Source organism: Hyperolius riggenbachi, chromosome 2 (assembly GCF_040937935.1).
Source record: "Hyperolius riggenbachi isolate aHypRig1 chromosome 2, aHypRig1.pri, whole genome shotgun sequence".
NCBI lineage: Eukaryota > Metazoa > Chordata > Amphibia > Anura > Hyperoliidae > Hyperolius > Hyperolius riggenbachi.
Window position 1 is genome coordinate 162915135 of NC_090647.1, and position 22357 is coordinate 162937491.

The following is a 22357-nucleotide window of genomic DNA, read 5'->3' on the forward strand; positions in this document are numbered from 1 at the left end:
AACTTGACCTTTTATTAAGATAGTTGGAAGGATAAACATTTTCCTTAATATTCAGCTATGTAGTTTTTTCTACAGTCAGACTATAGTGTTGCTCACTGATAGACTTACAGCCATAAAACACTTCCCTGGCAGAGATGTGTGATAATCGTGAATGCAATGGCGGAAACCCCAGCCACTGTCCTCCCAGTGTATATGTACCCCCCCCCCCCCCGATAATTGCAAACGACAAATACGATGGAAACCCCCAACTGCTCTGCCCCCGTGTACATGTCCAAAATCCCCCCCCCCCCCTCGGTCCCCTACATTAACACTTTGGACAGCGGCTGGGTCAATGAGGGGGTGCCATGAGGCCGATTAACAAAATATTTCATGATAAAGCTGGGAATCGGCCTTTGGTTTATGGCGTCCAACAGATCTCTCTCCGATTTGATCAGAGAAAGTTCTGTCTATTGGATGATTGGCCGCCAAGATTGCTAGATGTGTGGGTACCTTAAATTGGAACTTAAATCTGGGATAGAACTTCATCCCAATCAGTAGCCGAATACTGCCATGAGGAATCTCTACCTTTTCTCAAATAGATCATCAGGGTGAGTCTGTAAGGCTGATATTGTGTTGAAACCCCTCCCACAGTGTGATGTCATGACCATGGTCCTGACCGTTTCCTGTCTGTGATGCTTGTTGCATTGTCGGAAATAAATAGCTGTTTCCAACTGCCAAGCAAGCAATATCTCCCTTTGCAGAATGTTAATTTACTGAGACTTAACAGAGATCACCTGACGTCGTACCTACAACATAGCCGCCGGGAGATTTCGCGCACAGGGGAAAGCCGATAAGCGGCTTATTATGTTCCTGCACAAGTCCCAGTGGCGTTAATTACTATTCCCCTTCCAGGCCACCATGGATAGGCAGGTAAAGGCTTAATTTGGCTTCTAGCTTTTGCTTGTGTTTTGTGATCCACCTTCTGACGGAGCCCAAATCAGTCACTGAGCGCTGCTATAGCCGTAATTCTATGGTGGCGCCAGCTGCGCCCAAATCTCCAGCGCTTGAGATGTCACTACTAGTGATAAATTTCAGAATGTAAACCAGGGAGAGAAAAGATTTTGCAATGGACACACTCTGACTAAATCCTTCTTGAATAATTATTAAAAATAAGCAATTTTAGTCATTATGTTATTTTTACTACAGTCCCTATTTAAGCTCCATTTAGTTAACACTGCCTTAAGCTGGGTCTACATGCTGCGATTTGGCTTATCAATCGAGCCGCTGATGCGGCTCGATTGATAAGATCCGACAGGTCCGATCTCGCCGCGGCTGATTCCCCGCTCAACCCCCGCGAGCGGACAATAGCGGGGAATCGAGCGGAAGATAAGCGGCGGCGGGTACGCGCGGGGATGCGGAAGAGGCGATCCGGCGGCTAATTGAGTTGCCGGATCGCCACGTGTAGATTAGGATTAAGGGTTAAGACAAGTTTATGATGGCATTAGCCTCTACAAGCCTGCTACCGCTTCTCATTATTTGTGTGGGGTTTCTATGGCTTTCCAGCTGTTCAGTCACCTCTACCAACTAGTTATGGCTTAAAGCAGTGGTCCTCAAACTAAGGCCCGCGGGCCGAATGCGGCCCCCTGAGGCTCTTTTACCGGCCCCCCACACACAAAATGTATTACTTATAGATGCAGTCTGCTACATCTTTAAATATTGGTGGTCCACATATAGAATAGCAGTGCTGGCACCACCCATCCACATGGAAGCCAGAAAGCAGTAATTTTGCTAGTTTCCAATCAAATTCCACATCAGGTGACACTGCTGTCCAATTGGACTTCAGGTTGTCACCTGGGTATACTTCACTGTTTGGCCCGCAAAGACATAATTTTATGTATACTCCGGCCCCCCAGCAGTCTGAAGTATGTTGACCCGGCCCTTGACCCAAAACGTTTGGGGACCCCTGGCTTAAAGGGAAGGTTCAGGGACGCTGTGAAAAAAATAAAAATCCAAATCCACTTACCTGGGGCTTCCTCCAGCCCGTAACAGGCAGGAGGTGCCCTCGTCGCGGCTCCGCAGGCTCCCAGTCTCCTCCGGTGGCGCACCCGACCTGGCCAGGCCGGCTCCCAGGTCGGACTCTTCTGCGCTCCAATGTGCGGCTCACTGGTGCGCGCTGACGTCATCGGACGTCCTCCGGGCTGTACTGCGCAGGCTCAGAACTACTGAGCCTGCGCAGTACAGCCCGGAGGACGTCCGATGACGTCAGCGCGCACCAGTGAGCCGCACATTGGAGCGCAGATAAGCCTGACCTGGGAGCCGGCCTGGCCAGGTCGGGCGCGCCACCGGAGGAGACCGGGAGCCTGCGGAGCCGCGACGAGGGCACCTCCTGCCTGCCACGGGCTGGAGGAAGCCCCAGGTAAGTGGATTTGGATTTTTGTTTTTTTAACAGCGTCCCTGAACCTTCCCTTTAATGTCTTGCACTTTAAGGTGGCCACACACCATACAATTTTTTAAATATCTGTTCAATTTAAGAATTGCAATCAATTTTTCTGACTGATTGTAACATTTCAAAAATATGACCAATGTACCACACACGTATGTTCAATTTTTTCCCCAATTATGATAAAAATGATTGGATACTCTGACATAATTGCTTGGGTGTGTATATTAATAAACTGGCAATCTAACACACACCATACAATCTTTAGAAAGATTGAAGAAAAGTATCTGGCATTCCGGATCGATAAAAATCGAAGAAAACGGGAAATCCGATCAGATTTTTCAGTCGAATGAAAAAAAAAGCGTTCTATTTTTTCGTGAGATCCGATCGTTTTTATCGAATTACTGTAAAATCGGATCATTTTATTGTATCGTGTGTGGCCAAGCTGCAGAGCAAACAACTGCTGTAATTGAAATAAATGCTGTGAGTGTTCTTCATATGTAAATATATTTCAGTTTGCAGTGTGGCAGGGATCACAGAGAGCAGCCCCATACAGAAATGTTCCTCTTACTAATGTTTAGGTGTAAGGTGGCAGCAAAGGATTACTTGATTTATTTATGACATCCATGGCCTCATTTTCTCCGCACTTGCGTTGATCGGAATTGCCCGTGACCGTAAAATGTGACGTTAAACAGCACTACTAGCTTGGATAGCTGTTGAGATTGTTATTGTAGCAGATATTAACACCGTACATTACCTACAGAGCTAGTGGTATTTCTAAAAATATCTTTTGCTGTATTTACATCAGCATGTTCCTTGTTAAGACGTTACAAAGCGTCACCTGTTTATGTAATGAATGCTATAAATACTCTGCTTCTACAAGAATGAGGACTGTGCATGGCTTTCCAGGGATACCTTTCTGCAGCACTCTCTGAACTCCTGATTGCTTTATGTACTGACAGCACTCGCTTCCTTCATAAGCCGCAGCAACACTTTATTGTCAATCAGGGTCTGTGTGAAAGAAGTGTCATTATTTATCTATGTGCTTTTCACATTTATTGAACACCCACCCGTTTTGCACTGCAGTTTCCATTGAATTTATTTTGTCTCTCTCTGGCCTTGGCTCACTGATAGCATTTTGTGTGCACTGTACTGTGTACTATTTTTACCCAGCATGATGCACAATCACATATTTTATCATATGCTAATCAATGCATAGTTTAATGCATTAATTAGTTACTCATGTAAACATTTGCATTTTACATTAAGTGCAAATTTAAAGAGGGACTTCACTGAATAAAACTTAATGAATAAAATTGCTTATGTTTTACAATTTTACTTATTAGTTATTTAATTTAGTCAGTGTTTGTCAATTGTAAAATCTTTCCTTACTCCGATTTACATTCTTAAAGAGTACCTGAAATGAATAAAACAAAAAGATTTATACTTACCTGCACCCTGTAGTCCATGGGCTCCCTCATTGTCCATCCGATTCCGTCTGTTCTCCCACTTGCAGCCCCAGTATAGTTTCCAACTGAGCTAGTTGGGGACCACTGCGCATGTGCAGCCTTAGCTGCATTTATCCTTGGTTGCGCCTCCATTGTTGGGAGCATTGTGCACCTGCACAGTTACAAGCCTTAACTTACAAGGATGGCCACACATGCGCAGTAGTCCCCAATTACCAGGGCTTACAGTGGGTGAACACACAGGACAGTACGGACATCAAGGAAACCCATGGCCTACAGGAAGCTTGAGAAAACCTAGATAAAGGTACCATATTTTTCGGACTATAAGATGCACTTTTCCTCCCCCAAAGGTGGGGAGAAAAAGTCCCTGCGTTTTATAGTCCAAAGGTAGCAAAAAAGTAATACATATATTGTAAAAAAAAACACCAAAAAACTTTTCTTACGATTTCCCGGTGTGCGTCTCTCTGCATGTGGTTTGCTACATGCCGCCAGTCATCTGCCTCATTGCCCACTCTCCATGCCTCCAGTCATCCGCCTTCATGCCCGCCCTCCATGCAGCCGCCAATCATCCATCTCGGTGCCCGCTGTCCATGTCGCCGCCCACAATGATCTGCCTCTGGCCAGCTTTCCATATTGCTTCCATGCCGTGTTCTTGCACGGAAGCTGCAGCGGCCGTCCTCCTCCATGTATTGAGGCAGTGGGGCCAGAAGAGGAGCAATCCAGGACTAATTGCAGCGGCTGTCATCTTGTAAGTTCCTGCAAGGTGGCGGCATGACAGAAGATGGGAGATCGTAGCAGTAGTTATGACTACCAATGCCTCAGTACTTCCTGGTGCTTCCTTCCCCCGCATGAGCGTCGCATGTCATGAGGGGGCGCTAGTAAACAAGGAAGTAGTGAGGCTTTTCTGTGAGCATATAAGGTACATCACACGAAGAGATCACCTCCATGTAGGAAGGTCTTCTAAAAAAAAACCTTGTCTGGGCACTATGGATTGATTGACTATTTATCTCACTAAAACGTCTTAACAGTAATGTGTGGTCATCAGTAATTTTGTTAGTGCTTTACATTGATATCTAATTTAAAGCTAGAGGGTGTTGTTTGCACTCAAACTTCATGATGTTGACTTGAAAATGCTAGAGATCTAATCTGCAGACTGGGAAGCCAGGCGATCAAAGTGTAAAAATGGCCGTAGTTCTACTTTCTCAATTGAAAATCAATGAGTGTAATTTGACTAGTGTCACAATTGTAAAACACCTCAAAATACATTACTTGGCTCGTCCCAGTTAAAATGATACCATACATGCCATATTTCATCACTAGTTGGGCATGTAGCGTACCATTATCACTAGCTTGTGCATCTGTAGTGATTGCATGCAATCGCTAGGGCGCACAGTTTGGGGGCCCCAGTGCTGTATAGATGCATTGCTAAGCCGAAACATTTCGATTGCATCTACACAGGATTGGGTTTCGAGCTGTCGCCCTAGTGATCGCATCTGATCGCTGTGGGTGGCAGCCATTACAGGTGTCCACGAATCTTAACGGCAAGTATAGGTGACACAAGGGGTTTATTAGTCTGGTATAGGCTTAAACTTAAAAAAACAAAAATGTTTTTTTTTAATAGGCTCATTGTCACTTTTTTTTCTCACCTAACTTTATGTGAATGATTGCTGGTTGCAGCAATCATTCACCATATGTAAAATGCATTAGAGGCATGGGCACGCACCTGTACGCACAGGGCATGCAAACTGCTGCGTTTTGCATTGGACATACCTTGTATGTCCAGGAACACAGGAAGGCATAGATATGGACGTATGAGGTACGTCCAAAAATGTCAAGAGGTTAAAGGGAACCTAAATTGAAACAATAAAAAAGTTTCACCTACCTAGGGCTTCTACCAGCCCCCTGCAGCCACCCTGTGACCACGCTGTCACAGATCAAGTCTCCAGTCCCCCACTGCTACTAAGTTTCGATCTTACTGACTCAGCCATGTGGTTGGCCACTGCCCCTGCGCGGCCCTGGCGCACGCGTCCTCAATCACACTCCTGCTGGCGGGAGCATCCTGTGGATGCGCATAATGAGAAAGCCTCGGGAGCTTGATCGAGGACGCGCGTGGCCATTGACTGGCCAATCGGCAGGATCTAAACTAAGTGACTGTGGGAGGCTGGAGACTAAATCTGTGATGGTGCGGGCACAGGATGGCTGCAGGGGGTTGGTTGAAGCCCCAGGTAAGTTAAACTTTTTTTCTTGCGTCGGTTTAGGTTCGTAATTAATAGGATAGTATTAATGTCAGAGTCCGAAAACTTTGCATAATTGGTCACAATGTCACTGGGGGGTATAATTTTGAAAACCTGTGCGGGGCCAGAATTTTAAGTTACCCCACAGGGGAAACTCAAAGCTATGAGAGTGAATTCAAAATGTCATAATTCACATTTTCTGTGCAACCAAGTGCATATTTCTGGTTATTGGAAGGCTTTCTGCAGTGTTCTTCATTCAGATTACTAGTCTGTAGTCAGCTGTGTACAGCAGCTATCTTCCCCATAAAGGGAAGCAGGAATGTGGAAATTGCATTGCTGACTTCCTTTAGAAAATGATACTTACCTGTCTGTCCTACTGATGACTTTCTGAATCCCTCACCTAGAATGAGTAAACAGACATACTCTGCTGATTCCAGTCCACGAACTACATACTTGCCGCAGGTGTGCGACCCACAGTCAACCAATACCAAAAGATCAGAATTGCAGCCAGCTAGCTGCCTTGCTACACAGGAAATAGACGCCAGCCGTGTTCATCTGAGTTCAGATTTTCTCACACAGTGTACTCTGTAAATGTAAGCTGCGTCAGACTAGTTTTCTCATCTTGTGTAGTACATTAATGCATTTGTCTTTTTTCCCATTGTAAGAATGCCTTTCCTTGGATGTCATCACAAGACATTATACAGAGGCTGTATCCTTACAGTGCGTTACTGGGGAAGGAAGGCAAGACTGCTGTGGAGGATGCCTTGAAGGTAAATGTAGATTTTGTGTGTTTCTGCTGGAAACTGTAACCAGTTTGCCAACTGCGGGTGATGCATTTGTCTGTGTTTCTGTCTGTTGGCTAATTTAAAACAACAGTGCAGTTCATTATTTCTTTTTTTGAACCAATATAACCCATATAGTCATAGATCCATGGGCCCATAGAAAAGTGGCATTAGGAACAAATTTAATGACCATGGTTAAAATAGTACTTTGACTGGTACTGAGTGCTTAGTAAAACTGATGTTGCCATTGTTGTTTAAAGAGAACCCAAGGTGGGTTCTAAGAATCTAATTATCACACAGAGGCTGGGTCTGCATATAATACCCAGCCTCTATTGCTATACTGTCTCCCCCCAGGCCCCTCCTGTGCTCTGCTGTCCCCCATAAATCAATCGCTGTGCTGGCGACATGCAGCGTGTTGCCAGCTGGCTGTTTACATCTGAAGTGTCAGTCTCTGCCGCTCCCCCGCCTCCGATATCGCCGCTACCCACCTGTGTCCATTCCCTCCAATCAGCGGGGAGGGAAGGGACACAGGCGGGGAGCAGCGCTATGGAGGAGGCGGGGGAGCGGCAGAGACTGACACTTCAGATGTAAACAGCCGGCTGGCAACACGCTGCATGTCGCCAGCATAGCAATTGATTTATGGGGGCACAGCAGAGCACAGGGGGGAGACTGGGGTAAACAGTATAGCAATAGAGGCTGGGTATTATATGCAGACCCAGCCTCTGTGTGCTAATTGGATTCTTAGAACCCACCTTGAATTCTCTTTAAGACACGTTTACAGCTTCTTATTATGTTTTTACATTTTTTTTTCTTTTTAGGTTTGGATACAGCACAGTTTCTATTAAAACTAACTTTTACTTTCATGCTTGTGCTACTTTTGAAGTTTTCTGCTTGCGCTGTAGAATCCTATGAAATCCTAGTTATTATAAGAAAAAAAATCCTTGATTGCCCAGAAGTGCCTTTGATCATGAGTGTGCAGTCAGCCATGCTGATTATCAGAGGTCAAGTCAAGCTTATAGCGCTAACGTGCTTAACACTTTAGCGTTAATAAAGCATTCCTTTTTTAATAACACCAAAATGTGTTTTTTAACTGATGATGTGCTTCCCAAGTAAAACGTGGCAGCTTGCTGGGGTGCAGCAGGACTATGGTTTATTCCATTGTTCTAATGTGTCTTTTGGAAGGCCCCTCTGGTTTAGTTTTACTTCTGTATTTTGTCCTTTTTATGAAACTTTGCCCACAAGAAGTACCGTATTCTTTTTCTTCTATGTGTTGCTTGACAGGTAATACATTGCTTTGTATTTTGCAGAGATTTGAACTTTCAGACTCAGGAAAGCGCCCCATTCCTCTACAGATTGCAAAGGTGGAACCAACACATAATTCTGTTCCTCCTATAGCTAAAGTTACTATCATTGCTGGTGACAAGGACAACTCAATACAGGTACGAGGTTTAACCTTCTCATTTTCTAAGATTAATCTGTGAATTTAGATATTGCTTTGTAATATGTTGCAGTTTGTATCTGGTTTAAAAGGAAACTTGTCCATGGAAAGTCTGAACCTAAAATTTCAAGTTTAAAAAACAAAACACGGAATGTGCATCTGTTGTCAGTTTTGTTCGTTTTGTTATTTGGCTTTTGGCATATACAAATCTAAATAATATGGTTGACTAGAACCACTTTTTATCTTTAGGTACCATCAGGTCTATTACCCATTGGACTACAATCCGGGCCATCTAAGTTCATAAGGACAAGCACCCATGAGCAACTACTTGCAGAAATGATGCAGTCTCATATGGTTAAAGACATGTGCCTAATTGGAGGAAAGGTATTGCTTTCTTTTGGGGAAATGGTCATTATATGGAGCAAAGTACAGTAAAGAAATAAGGTACTCACAAAGGTAGGTTGCAGGAGGGGCAACCAACCTTTTAATACAGATGGAGGTGCACAAACCCGACTCCACTCGGGTGTCCAGAAAAACCTAGACATGGTTGCTCTCTTGAGAAAAACACAACTGGCACCAGATGTGGCAGAGACACTGGACCAATAGTACTCCTCCAATGGAGGATGAAAAACACATCAGGGGTAAGAGGCTCCCATAAGTATATAAAATATTGTTAAAAACAACTAAAATAAGACGTGGCTTACCTCAATAATGAAAACAAAAAGTTTCCAGCATTCAAGTATCTTGTAAAACAGGCGGACCATGCAATGTGATTCCAAGGAATCAGCCATCTGGACCAGATTGATTTGAATAAACCTTTGTCTAGGAGTTGTCTCCAGGGACTGTTTATGTATTAATATAAAATATAATTTAAATAAAATGTAGGCATAAACTAATAGCAAGTAGGAAAAACATCAAAAAGGAGACTGCATTGTTAAAATGCTACAGGGTGGAAGAGGTGCCCAGAGGCATATAAAATATAGTTAAATCAACTAAAATAACAAAAATAAGACATGGCTTACCTCATGGCTACTTCATGTAGCAGTTAAATTTATTATGCACTGGCAACACGTTTTCCTGGTCTAAGCCCACTGCCTCAGGCAAGCCCACTTCCGGTGGAATCTTGTTAAGCCAAACAATTAGCACCTCTCTGAGTTGTCAGTGCATAATAAATTTCATTGCTATATTAAGTTGCCTTTATTGAGGTAATCCACCTCTTATTTTTGTTATTTTAGTTGTTTTTAACTATGTTTTATATTCCACTGGGCACATCTTACTTCCTGTTGTACTTTAACAATGCAGTCTCCTTTTTGATGTTTTTCCTACTTGTTACTAGTTTATGCCTACATTTTCTTTAAATTATATTTTATATTCATACATAAACCGTCCCTGGAGACACCTCCTAAGCAAAGGTTTATTCAAACCAATCTGGTCTGAAAGGCTAATTCCTTGCAGTGACTTGCCTATGGCATGAAGCGGAAGCAGCTGAACGGCAACGGAGTGAAAACTGATCCGAATGACTGGTAATCAGATCCGTTTTCACGGATCCATTTGCCACTTGATTGCCAGTGTGAACCGGGTCTTATGAAACTTTATTCTTAAATTGTTACACTATTTGTTTGTTTAGTGTTTTTCAGAGTAATGTTTCCCTCTCAAGGCTCAGACTCCTCTAATTGTTTTGTAATATCCAATCCTGTGACCTGTTCCACTAGGCGTTTCTTTCTTTTACATTACACAACTATTCAGGTTTTGCTGCCATCAAATAAAAATTGAGGATGTGTTTTTTGATAGGTTGGTTTTGAATAGTTTTATGCGGGGCTTAAATAATTTGCACAATGCATATATAAAATATAAACTGCGTATGCGACTTCTCCATATTACTGTAAAACGTTGTGGAAAGGGCACCAGAGTGAAAAATCTATTCACATACACGTACACAATGTAAATGTGTTACAGGAGTCTATGTGACATTAGGTCAAAAGTAAAATGGGACTTAGTTTTATCTTCATTAGTTTATTGTGGAATGGATGGGCTGGGTTCTTCCCAATGGCCCGAGGACAGTTACATTTCCCTGCTGGGGAAGGTGAGCATCAGCTGCTGCCAGTAAATAATTCTACAATTCTCTTAACCACAGACTATGGAATTTGCAATGGTGCAGTCCTTCAGCTTCTACAGTGTTCAGGCTGCACTTACAGTGGCAGTCTTGCTGATGCTGTCTTGCTGATGCAAGGTCTTGGATGGTGGAAGAAGAGATGTCTGTTGCTGGGCCCAGCATTTTAATCCTGAACTGAGCATGCGCCTGGCGCCCAGCGAAGGACGCTAAGCCCTCACTTGTTTCCCTGCTCTCCCAAGAATTCTTAGTCAACTATTCCAGACAAAGATCAGTTGATAATTTCATACAGGCACTTCCAGTCAGGGGGAGATGTCTTCAAGAGGAGGTTTGTTGCCTCACTGTCATTGCCTGGCCTGGCATCCTGCAGTGGCTAATTGGAGGGCGTACAGTACAATCATAACTCACCATTCTACCCTTTGGTGTATTGAAGTATGACTTTTGCAACTTCCCTCCTGTCATCCCTCATGTCATCTATTAAAGACGAGAATATTGTCTTAGCTGGTACACCAGGTGAAGGGTTCATATCAGGTTCATATCAATCATTTACTTCATTTGCTACCAAATATTGTCTAATGTGATCTCAAGGCTACAAAGGCATCTAATAGTAATGAGGTCACTTTTCAGCTCCACATGCTGGTTATAGTTAGAACATTTCAAATATTCTTATTTAAAATGTAGTGTTTACCTGATTACAAAACCATGCTTAGTACAGAATTTAGTAAATAAATAAAACGTCATAGTTTCCATCTAAATAAGTGATAAAAATAGGGCTTGTTGAGTACCTATTGATTTCATAATAAATATTGCTTATGAATCTATATTGACTTGTCTTCTCAGGGATGTGGCAAAAGTGTGATTGCTAAAGAATTTGCTGACATGCTTGGCTATGAAGTGGAGCCTATCATGCTGTACCAGGTAATTGTCTGTGCTTATAAGTATCAATCATACATCAACGTGTTCTCCCAAAGGTGAATAAAATACATAATATACTTCTACTTAAAAAATGCCCAAACCTCTTGCTCTAAGAAGTACAACAAGTTTCTTAAGGCCTAGCGTACTTTTCACAGCTCACAGGCTGCTTCTTCAAAGGCAATTCATTATTTTAATATATCACATATCATCAAGAAACGCATCAAAACCGGACGGTGGAGGACCAGTCATTCTTGAATCCAAATACTGGCAGCAATATCCACTCATAAGTAATATCCTCTTCAGGAATGACAGCAAGCCCCACAATCCTTACCCACACTACACACGGGTGAAACGTACAGACTGGACATGCGACGAATCCCAAATTTCCTTGAATCCGAATCCAACAAAGATTCTCAATTTTCTTGAGTTTTTCAAATCTTGAACCTAATGAATCCTGTACATATGAATTGTGTGATCTTTGTAAGAATAGTAGTTAGACTTAGAATAGTGTATTATAAGTATTTACTATTCTTACATGGATCACACAATTCTTATTTACAGGATTCGTTAGATTCAAAAGATTCGAGAATCGGTTTAGATTTGTGTTCAGGGAAATTTGGGATTCATCCCATCTCTTTCCACGTTTCCAATGCAAAGCAAAACCCCTCTTGTCCATGTCAAGGATAAAGGGCTTCTCCCGACCTCCTGCTAGGTACAGTGGAGTAACTACCCCAAGCCTGTGTAGATAGACGATGGGGAGCTACTAATGGTGGTCCTCCCTAGGGGTCTGAAGTAAGTATATATTTTAACCATTCCTACAAACAGTGTAAAAAACGAAACACGAAATATATAGAGAAAAGAATAACATTTCCAGAGGGAAAAAAAAGCATATTCTCCCATGCCATAATCCACATCTGGGTCTTTATCCTAATCATTACAACCCTCAAGGTTTTTTTTTTTTGTTTTTGTTTTTTTATGATGTTTTAAGGTGTCCCAATGATTGTCTTTTCCACCACGGAGGTGAAGGGGAGCCACACCAAAGTATTGTTAAATGGGACTCCGCATTGTTTTATTGACCAATAAGAGTTCTTCCAATCCTTTCTGATTAAGATTTTTGCTGATCAGATCATAAGCCAAAAGAGATGCCCCAGCAGAAAATGCAAAGATGTTTTTTTCAAGGGCTCTCTGGTATTGCTGCATTCAGTAACATTCAGGGAACCTTGATAAAATAATCTTTGACTCCCTCACTCGGGTTTCCTATTGGTCTATTGAAATAACCAATAGGAATCTTTAGGAGGAAGGGTATGCAACACACTTCATCTAGCAGGAGTTGGAGATGTGCCCTTGACATTAGCAGGGAGGATTTGCAAGAGAGGGAAAGATTTCAAAGTCTGGGGGTGGGCTTCCTTTTTTTGGCCATGTTAAAAATATTACAAATATTACCCATTAAGAAAAATCATACTGAAGCACTGAGACAATAAGGGATGTGTGGTGTTGAAGCCAGCTTAGCAAAAGCATTATTAGAAATCACCCACTATTTTTTATGAAAGCACCTTTCTAATGTGATTAGTTCACCCAGTGAACTTTGATTTTCACATGCATCACTAACATTAATTCAGCAGTTGAACTGGCCGTTAAGCTGAATTAGAGACCTGCATTGAGTCGGGTTCCCTCGGGTTACCCGAAATGCGGGTCGGGTTTGGGTACCTGTTTTGTTTCTATTCGGGTTGTGGGAATCAGACTGAGGGTGCTATTTGGGTCGCGGGTAATGAGTTTGTGTATAATAGGTTTCACTTACTTTACAGCCTTCCAATGAAACTACCAATGTATAATTTAAATTAAAATGGAAAAAGAGGGTCTGGAGGCCTGCGGGTCGGGTGCAGGTACCAGATTCACCAGAAGGTGAGTAGCAGGGGTGCGGGTCTGAAATATTAGACTCAGGCAGGCCTCTAAGCTGTACGCAATGCGCAGTGATAGAAGCCAATGAGTCTTTTATAGCTTGTAATTACATCGGGTACTAGTGCTTCTTACTCTTGTTGACTTTTCAAAAAAATATTTTGTATTGCTATTTATGTCTTTGATGGAGTGATTTTTACTTCTTTTTTTTGGCAATGACACTCATTACTTGTTTAGGAAATGAGCAATTTCTTTAATAATGGGAATTTAAAAAATGGTGATTCTTTATTGCATTTTAACGATTTTATTTGTTTCACTAAAAGTTACCTTTAAGTAGCACGAAATGACTTGTGGAAAAAATAAACCCTACTGTTGAATTGCATAAATATTGATTTACTTAAAAAGAGATGATATTTTAAGCCTTTGAAATCGTAAAATTCCCTGTTCTGCTAAAGGAGGAGGGGGTCACTGAATCATTGGATGGAGCCCAGAAAAACAAGCTCATTAAAACAGAGTACAAAGAAACAGAACACATCTCTGCAGGAAAGTGTTTACACCACTGAATTCTCTCTAAAATAGGCAACGTAATGTGTCATAATGAGGGCAAAATAGATGGGTAGGGTTTGTGATCTGCAATTCAAAGGACATAACAGAAGGGGGGAAGGAACAGTTAAAATGTATTTATTCAATTTACTAGCGATAATTTGACTCCCTCACTAGGCATTTACTTACAGGATCAAGCTGGTTTAGGAAACCAATTCTTTTTTAAGTTTAAGAAAAACCACCTACAGAGCATGGGATAAAAGTATTTTGCTGTTGCTACTTCTATTTTTAAGCATTGCAAAATATTTTTAAATCAAGAAGATTGAAAAAAAAGAATAACATGCTTAACGTAGAGTTTAGAATGTGATTAAAATTCCCTAGTAGGTTATCTATGTATAGCACCCATGCTGTACGTTGCTGAACTTGTAACTTGGCTTTTACATTTTTCTCCACTCAATGGTTTTAAAAAATATCTCCTGATCAGTAATGCAAAAATGATGTCATACTTATTTTTTCTCCACTTTGTATTTTTAATCACTTTGCTTTGAAAAGATTTTATTTACTCAATGGATACAGTATTACCGCCAGAACATTTTCTGTCCCTTAAAAAGAAACTCCGACCAAGAATTGAGCTTTATCCCAATCAGTAGCTGATACCCCCTTTTACATGAGAAATCTATTCCTTTTCACAAACAGACCATCAAGGTGCGCTGTATGACTGATATTGTGGTGAAACCCATCCCACAGGAAACTTGGAGGACCGTGGTACTCCTGGCAGTTTCCTGTCTGTGAACCTTGTTACTCTGTGGGAAATAGCTGTTTACAGCTGTTTCCAACTGCCAAAAAAGCATGCAGCAGCTACATCACCTGCCAACAGTAAAAATGTCACCATGTAATAAATTTCAGAATGTAAATCAGGGATTTAAAAGATTTTACAATGGGCAAGCACTGACTAAATAATTTATACATAATTATTGTAAAAATGAAGCACTTTTTTATTACATTATTTTCACTGGAGTTCCTCTTTAAGCAAGTTACTGCACATATGAATTATAATTGATTGTATGTAGATATTAAATATTATCTGTTCCAACACTCTAAAACATTAAACAAAGGAAAAAACTGAATGTAAAACAAAAAAAAGACTTGTCTAATGTCACATAAACACAAATTTAGACATAACTGAAGCTAATTGGTAACAACGTCAGATTGTCTTGTAATGACCTAACTGCTGTGCAAACAAAGCAGTTAAAGTTTTCTGCCTCCCCGGACACAGCATAAGCTTTTCTGCATTGGTTACACAGCTCCGTACACTTCAACACAGTGTAATAAATTTGATAATGTTGGCCAAGGGCAATCTTAGCATTTGGCTTTTACGTTAAATGGAAGTTTAAATATTTACCCTTCCAGTAATTTGTTAGCCAATAATGTTTTTTTTTAATTAGTTATATTACTTTTAATTATTTTTATGTTATGTTTAATGCTTTAAACCATAAATGAAATTTGAGTTTCAAACCTCTTTGGATTACAAAACTAACTTTTTAAAAATGTGTAAACAAAAAAAGGTCTGTTCCCAAAATAGCAGCAGAGCTGTGTTAATACATTCAGCAGTTCAATTCTCAGCAGATAAATGTAAATAATGTAGAACTGCAGGTCTAAAGTACGCTTATGACTGGGTTAATAATGTAATCGTTGATTGTTCTTGTATTAAGGAAAATTGTTCTTCCTCATCTTTTGTAGAGATGATTGCACACTTCAAGAGACTTTCAGAGGATTGTCACATTTTAGTTTGAGCTTATTATGGTGGAAGTATACATTATATTGGTGTTTCTATTAAAACATGTATTGGCTTTGAACTGATTTATGTAGGACATGACTGCCAGAGACTTGCTGCAGCAGAGGTACACACTTCCAAATGGCGACACTGCCTGGAGACAGTCTCCTTTGGTTACGGCTGCCTTGGAAGGAAAACTTGTCATTCTTGATGGTATCCATCGTGTCAACCCAGGAACACTAGCCATTCTGCAAAGGTCTGTAACTGCAAACTTAAATCAACGTTTCAGAGAACCAGATAATGACATTATGGGCTAAGAGCTATAAAGTGTACTTGAGAGTAAATTGACTAAAGCATTTATACTTACCTGGAGCTTCATTCATCCCCCTTTAGGTCACTTGCTTCCTTACCTGTCCTCCTGGGCCTCTCCTATCATCCGGTGACTGGCCTGGTCTTCAGCTCCATTTGGCTCAGTTGTGCTGTACTGCGCATTCTCAGCCTGGGGTCGTCTGCACATGGATGGGAGGTCCACCCATGCACAGAAGACCCCAACTGAGCCAGTTACAGGGACTGATTGCGGCTGAACGGAGGACGGCGAGGGACGCATCTGTGCTAATGGGCCTGGAGGAAGCCCCGGGTAAGTATATAATCTTACTATACTGACAGCTCTGGTACACTGTAAAGCAGAATTTCAGTCTTCCATAACATACAATAAAACCATGTTTTCAAATCCTTTAATGCCCATAAAATCCTAATTGCCCTTTTTTACCCAAAATTCATATCGTCTGTATAAAAATGCAGTCATTATTCATTTTATTTCATATCTTGGTATGCTTTAAAAGGAAATAAATATGGCAGCCTCCATATCCCTCTCACTTCAGGTGATTGTAGAACAGATTGTGAAATCTCTGGAGGAACATTTGTTGAAGTAACCATTTTAGTGTTGTCTGTAAAAGCCCTGCAGAAATGATGGGGAATAAAATAGATGTGTAATAATAAATATAGTGATTGCTGAACATTAGGCGAGATTCTCTATATGGCTTTTGTTATTTTAAGGATTAATTTAAAGAGAACCTGAGCTGAAAATAAAAAGTCAAAATAACCATACCCAGGTCATGCTTACCTCCTGTGTAGCCTACTACTCAATCTCTTTCTCCTCTCCTGCGTCCAATTTGTCCACTGTGATTCATGGATTTTCCGTCCTCCATTTTGAAAATGGCCATTACCCCCTAACAGCTTCCTGATTAGCACACTTTTAAACTGTAATATCACTCACTTGAGCCATAGGGAAACATAGATATTACCTTGCACATTCATTTGTAACTGACAGCTGCTGAAATATAACTGACAGCAACTGGTATATTTCAGTTCTGACAAAATATTGTCAGAACTGGAAGGGAGCACTGTAAGAAGAAAAGGGTGAGCTTCTGAGAGGAACTTACGGTGAGGTTAGTATGTAATACTCATTTGCAGCTACATCATGTGTTTATTTTAAATACATTTCCTCGCTTCAGGTTACCTTTAAGCAATATTGAATTTTACCCCATACGGTACAATTGATACTAGCCTAACCTGATAACTGTTTTAGCTTTATTTTCTCTACTCTTGCTCCTACTTTCTCTTACATTTGCTCAAATATAATGTAATGGAGGTTAATATTTTGTGTAATTGTGGAGCACAAGCATATTGTCTATACAGGGAGTGCAGAATTATTAGGCAAGTTGTATTTTTGAGGAATAATTTTATTATTGAACAACCATGTTCTCAATGAACCCAAAAAACTCATTAATATCAAAGCTGAATATTTTTGAAAGTAGTTTTTAGTTTGTTTTTAGTTTTAGCTATTTTAGGGGGATATCTGTGTGTGCAGGTGACTATTAATGTGCATAATTATTAGGCAACTTAACAAAAAACAAATATATACCCATTTCAATTATTTATTTTTACCAGTGAAACCAATATAACATCTCAACATTCACAAATATACATTTCTGACATTCAAAAACAAATCAGTGACCAATATAGCCACCTTTCTTTGCAAGGACACTCAAAAGCCTGCCATCCATGGATTCTGTCAGTGTTTTGATCTGTTCACCATCAACATTGCGTGCAGCAGCAACCACAGCCTCCCAGACACTGTTCAGAGAGGTGTACTGTTTTCCCTCCTTGTAAATCTCACATTTTATGATGGACCATAGGTTCTCAATGGGGTTCAGATCAGGTGAACAAGGAGGCCATGTCATTAGTTTTTCTTCTTTTATACCCTTTCTTGCCAGCCATGCTGAGGAGTACTTGGACGCGTGTAATGGAGCATTGTCCTGTATGAAAATCATGTTTTTCTTGAAGGATGCAGACTTCTTCCTGTACCACTGCTTGAAGAAGGTGTCTTCCAGAAACTGGCAGTAGGACTGGGAGTTGAGCTTGACTCCATCCTCAACCCGAAAAGGCCCCACAAGCTCATCTTTGATGATACCAGCCCAAACCAGTACTCCACCTCCACCTTGCTGGCGTCTGAGTCGGACTGGAGCTCTCTGCCATTTACCAATCCAGCCACGGTCCAATCCATCTGGCCCATCAAGACTCACTCTCATTTCATCAGTCCATAAAACCTTAGAAAAATCAGTCTTGAGATATTTCTTGGCCCAGTCTTGACATTTCAGCTTGTGTGTCTTGTTCAGTGGTGGTCATCTTTCAGCCTTTCTTACCTTGGCCATGTCTCTGAGTATTGCACACCTTGTGCTTTTGGGCACTCCAGTGATGTTGCAGCTCTGAAATATGGCCAAACTGGTGGCAAGTGGCATCTTGGCAGCTGCACGCTTGACTTTTCTCAGTTCATGGGCAGTTATTTTGCGCCTTGGTTTTTCCACATGCTTCTTGTGACTCTGTTGACTATTTTGAATGAAACGCTTGATTGTTCGATGATTACGCTTCAGAAGCTTTGCAATTTTAAGAGTGCTGCATCCCTCTGCAAGATATCTCACTATTTTTGACTTTTCTGAGCCTGTCAAGTCCTTCTTTTGACCCATTTTGCCAAAGGAAAGGAAGTTGCCTAATAATTATGCACACCTGATATAGGGTGTTGATGTCATTAGACCACACCCCTTCTCATTACAGAGATGCACATCACCTAATATGCTTAATTGGTAGTAGGCTTTTGAGCCTATACAGCTTGGAGTAAGACAACATGCATAAAGAGGATGATGTGGTCAAAATACTCATTTGCCTAATAATTCTGCACTCCCTGTATATAAGAACATGCTATATATGGTATAGATGAATGGAATTACTTGTGTAAAGTGTGTCAGTGTCCACATCAATGCCTTTAGCGACAAGATATGTAGATGGGTTCTTACTGCACGAACAGCTTTTGTTAGATTTTCCTGCTTTTGCAATATTTATACTTTTTAGGTGTTTATGCAATATTTATCTATGCTTATTGAAGCAGCAGTAACAGCTCCTGCTCTTACCGTAACTGCTCATCAGCCTGGAATTCTTCACGCTCCATCCGTGTGGGGTGGTCATGCGCTGGGATTCGCTCTGGGACTGCAGGATTAGAGTTTATTCGCATATGAATTAAATGGCATTTGAGTGTTTCTCATGGTCCTTAGTATTGGCCATGTGTTTAAAAGATGTGATTATAAGGGAAAGCAATGAATGGAAAGCTGCTCTATTTGAACAAAGAAATACATTTATGGGAAAATAACAGTTATTATTTTATAATAATAGTTTTAGATTGGAAACCCCCATGCAGTCTTTGGGCTCATGTATGATAACTGTCACTCAGATAAATAAGAATGTGAGCAAATCACAGTAGATGGTTAGAGTTACACCTAAGCTGCTTATGTAGGTTTCTGTTTAACCCCCATACATTGTGCTTAGTGCATTCATTCTGTCTTCAGCAGCAGTATTTAAGCTTGCATTTCACTCTGATTTTACAGGCTAATTCACGACAGGGAGCTGACCTTGTATGATGGTTCCAGGCTTCTCCGAGGTGATCGCTATCAGTATCTAAAGAAGGAACTACAGCTTTCTGATTCAGAATTACATGAACGGTAAATGCAAAAGGGAAATGTAACGCTCATTTTTTATATACAGTATTTTTCGGACTATAAAGCGCACCTAGAGGGCAAAAAAATCAGGGGAAAAAATACTAAACCTGGTGCGTCTGGGGCTCCAGGGGCCTCTTATGGACCTCCCCCCCCCAAGCTGTCTCTAAGCTACACTACAGTAAGCCCTGCTGCCCCAACAGCTAAGCTACACTACACTGTACTATACACTACTCTACCCCATGCTGCCCCACCAGCTAAGCTGCACTGTGCACTACATGAACCGTAATGCTCCACTAACCATAGCCATATGTTAAATCCTTCAGGATCATTCCAGGATGGTGTGTCCACAAACCAGGGAAGGCAGGCATAAATCAAACCCTCTGGCTTTTGGCCAATAAAGTTCAATAGTTGTATCATCCAGCGAAACTAGGGGCCCAGCATTGGAGAAATTAAGTCCTAAGGCAGCAGGGAAGCTGGGCCTAAATTTACACCTGCAGGCTGCCTCCATGTGGGGTCTGACGTGGTTGATACCGCAAACTCAGCCGAGCCTGGGGACTTCACAAGCCCTTGATGGGGATGTGGCAGCCTCTGACAGGGGCAGTTTACTTGCGATCCTCAGCCGAACAGCCACCAGAACAGAAGAGGTGCAGCCGAGGTGTCTGAGATTTCCAAGCATTAATTGCCACTGGAGCACATGGGGGGGACCTCGCAGATGATAATTAGTAGGAGAACGCCTTTTTTTAAGAAAAAAGGCAAAAAGCCATACAGTCCTTTAATGGGTGATCCACCACACTCCAATAGCACTTGTTTCTTGTAAGACGGCCTATATAAAAAATGGTAACACAAACTTGCAGTACAAAACTTGACAACTTTATTGACACAATTCCAAAAACTTGACAAAAATCTTATTATCCGTGAAAAATAATCTCCATGAACTTCAATAAAACACTGTCATGAGACAAATGCTGTAATCTGGCTTGATATGAGTAATAATTTATTCAGGCGAGTCTTGACTTGAACTCCTTACTGAATAGGTACTTGACCTAGTCAGGATTCGAACCCTGGTCTCCCATGTCAAAGGCAGAGCCCTTAACCTCCTTGGCGGTAACCCCAGCCGCCGGAGGGTGCCGCTCAGGCCCTGCTGGGCCGATTTACATAGTTTTTTTTTTTGCTGGACGCAGCTAGCACTTTGCTAGCTGCGCCAGCACACCGATCGCCGCCGCCCCGCTCCCGATCGCCGCTATCCGTTGCGGCGCACCCCCCCCCCCCCAGACCCCGTGCGCTGCCTGGCCAATCAGTGCCAGGCAGCGCCGAGGGGTGGATCGGGACTCCCAATGACGTCACGACGTCATCCCGCCCCGTCGCCATGGCGACGGGGGAAGCCCTCCAGGAAATCCCGTTCTTTGAACGGGATTACCTAATCGGAGATCGCCGAAGGCGATCGAAGCGGGCGGGGGGATGCCGCTGAGCAGCGGCTATCATGTAGCGAGCCCTGGGCTCGCTACATGATTTAAAAAAAAATTAAAAAAAAAATACTGCTGTGCTGCCTCCTGGCAGAATGTTTCATACCGCCAGGAGGGTTAACCAGTACACTATCCAGCCACCAAACATGTTTGTTTCGGGCTATTGTATACCCTTCATCAGGCCGAAATGTCTATGAATAATTTTAAAATAGAACAGACAAAGTACATATTAAAATCCACATTTGCCTCCACTGCCTGGGGCTTACTGGAATATTGCTGCAGCCGTGCTCCTCTTCATAGATGAGCGAGGCCGTACTGTGGCTCTGGCTTGCTGGGCAGGGTGTGGCCATACTTGCTCAGGCAGGTATGGATGTGATCTTGCATGAAGAGCAGTGTTGCCGCAATCTCAAATCTGATGAGCTTTTGTCAGGTTTCCTTTAAGTGTCCGCTTCTGGCAACAGCAGGGGCTGGGAGGATGTGGGAAGACTCTACAGGATGCAGAGGCTTCCCTCTTCTCAGGTAAGTTTCTGTTTTTTCTTTCAGGTTTCTCCTCGGGTACACTTTACACCGCTGACTGATGACACAAATAATACTGATTATTTAGTAACTGCTAGCTCACATACATTGTATACAAAGGACCACTATCCCCCAAATATGTAAAGTAACTGTGTATGCATACATATAAGGCGTACATTTGTACCAGAATACAATGAACTATAAATTACTCCAAAATCTAACAAGTTTTAGACTAGTCCATCTCTGCGGGGGGGGGGGGATGTTCCATTCTTTTTTTTTTTTTTTTGTTTCTTTTTTTTTCAAAAGCCCTACCTGCAATTAACCTATACAAAGATGGTGACCAGCAGCAATTTTGGGCAGTTGGTTTTAATATTTAGGTATGTCAAAAGAAAAAGAAACATTTATTGCAGGAAGATATTGTTTGCTCGTCTGTCATCTCTTTTATGTTTCTTCCTTTGCTGGTTTGGGAAGACAGTGATAGTAATAGTCAGTTCCTGTGACTTACTATTCAGCAAGGTATTAGTAGTGAACAGTCACCCACAGAGATCATGAGAAGGATAGGCCTGTGTCCAACAGAATGGTGCAGCAAAGAATAATAATCCTCTATATTTAACCTGGTTGCTTGTAAAATGCAGAGGGACTACAACTATAATGTCCTAAGAATAATACATACTATATTAAAGTACCTACAATCTTTTTATTTTTTTAATAGTTTTACCATTGGCCTATTTTTGGGAAGACAATGAATATCT

The 22357-nt window shown here is 41.7% G+C and overlaps 1 protein-coding gene across 1 annotated transcript in view; it reads left to right on the plus strand.

The window, feature by feature from the left end:
* The window catches only part of VWA8 (von Willebrand factor A domain containing 8), a 476746-nt gene that overhangs the window by 110055 nt on the left and 344334 nt on the right, over nt 1–22357 (plus strand). The window contains exons 10-15 of the mRNA XM_068267802.1: nt 6785–6889; nt 8209–8340; nt 8589–8723; nt 11290–11367; nt 15673–15833; nt 19516–19629. Of these exons, the coding sequence (XP_068123903.1) occupies nt 6785–6889; nt 8209–8340; nt 8589–8723; nt 11290–11367; nt 15673–15833; nt 19516–19629 (725 nt within the window). The remainder of the gene's footprint in view (nt 1–6784; nt 6890–8208; nt 8341–8588; nt 8724–11289; nt 11368–15672; nt 15834–19515; nt 19630–22357) is intronic.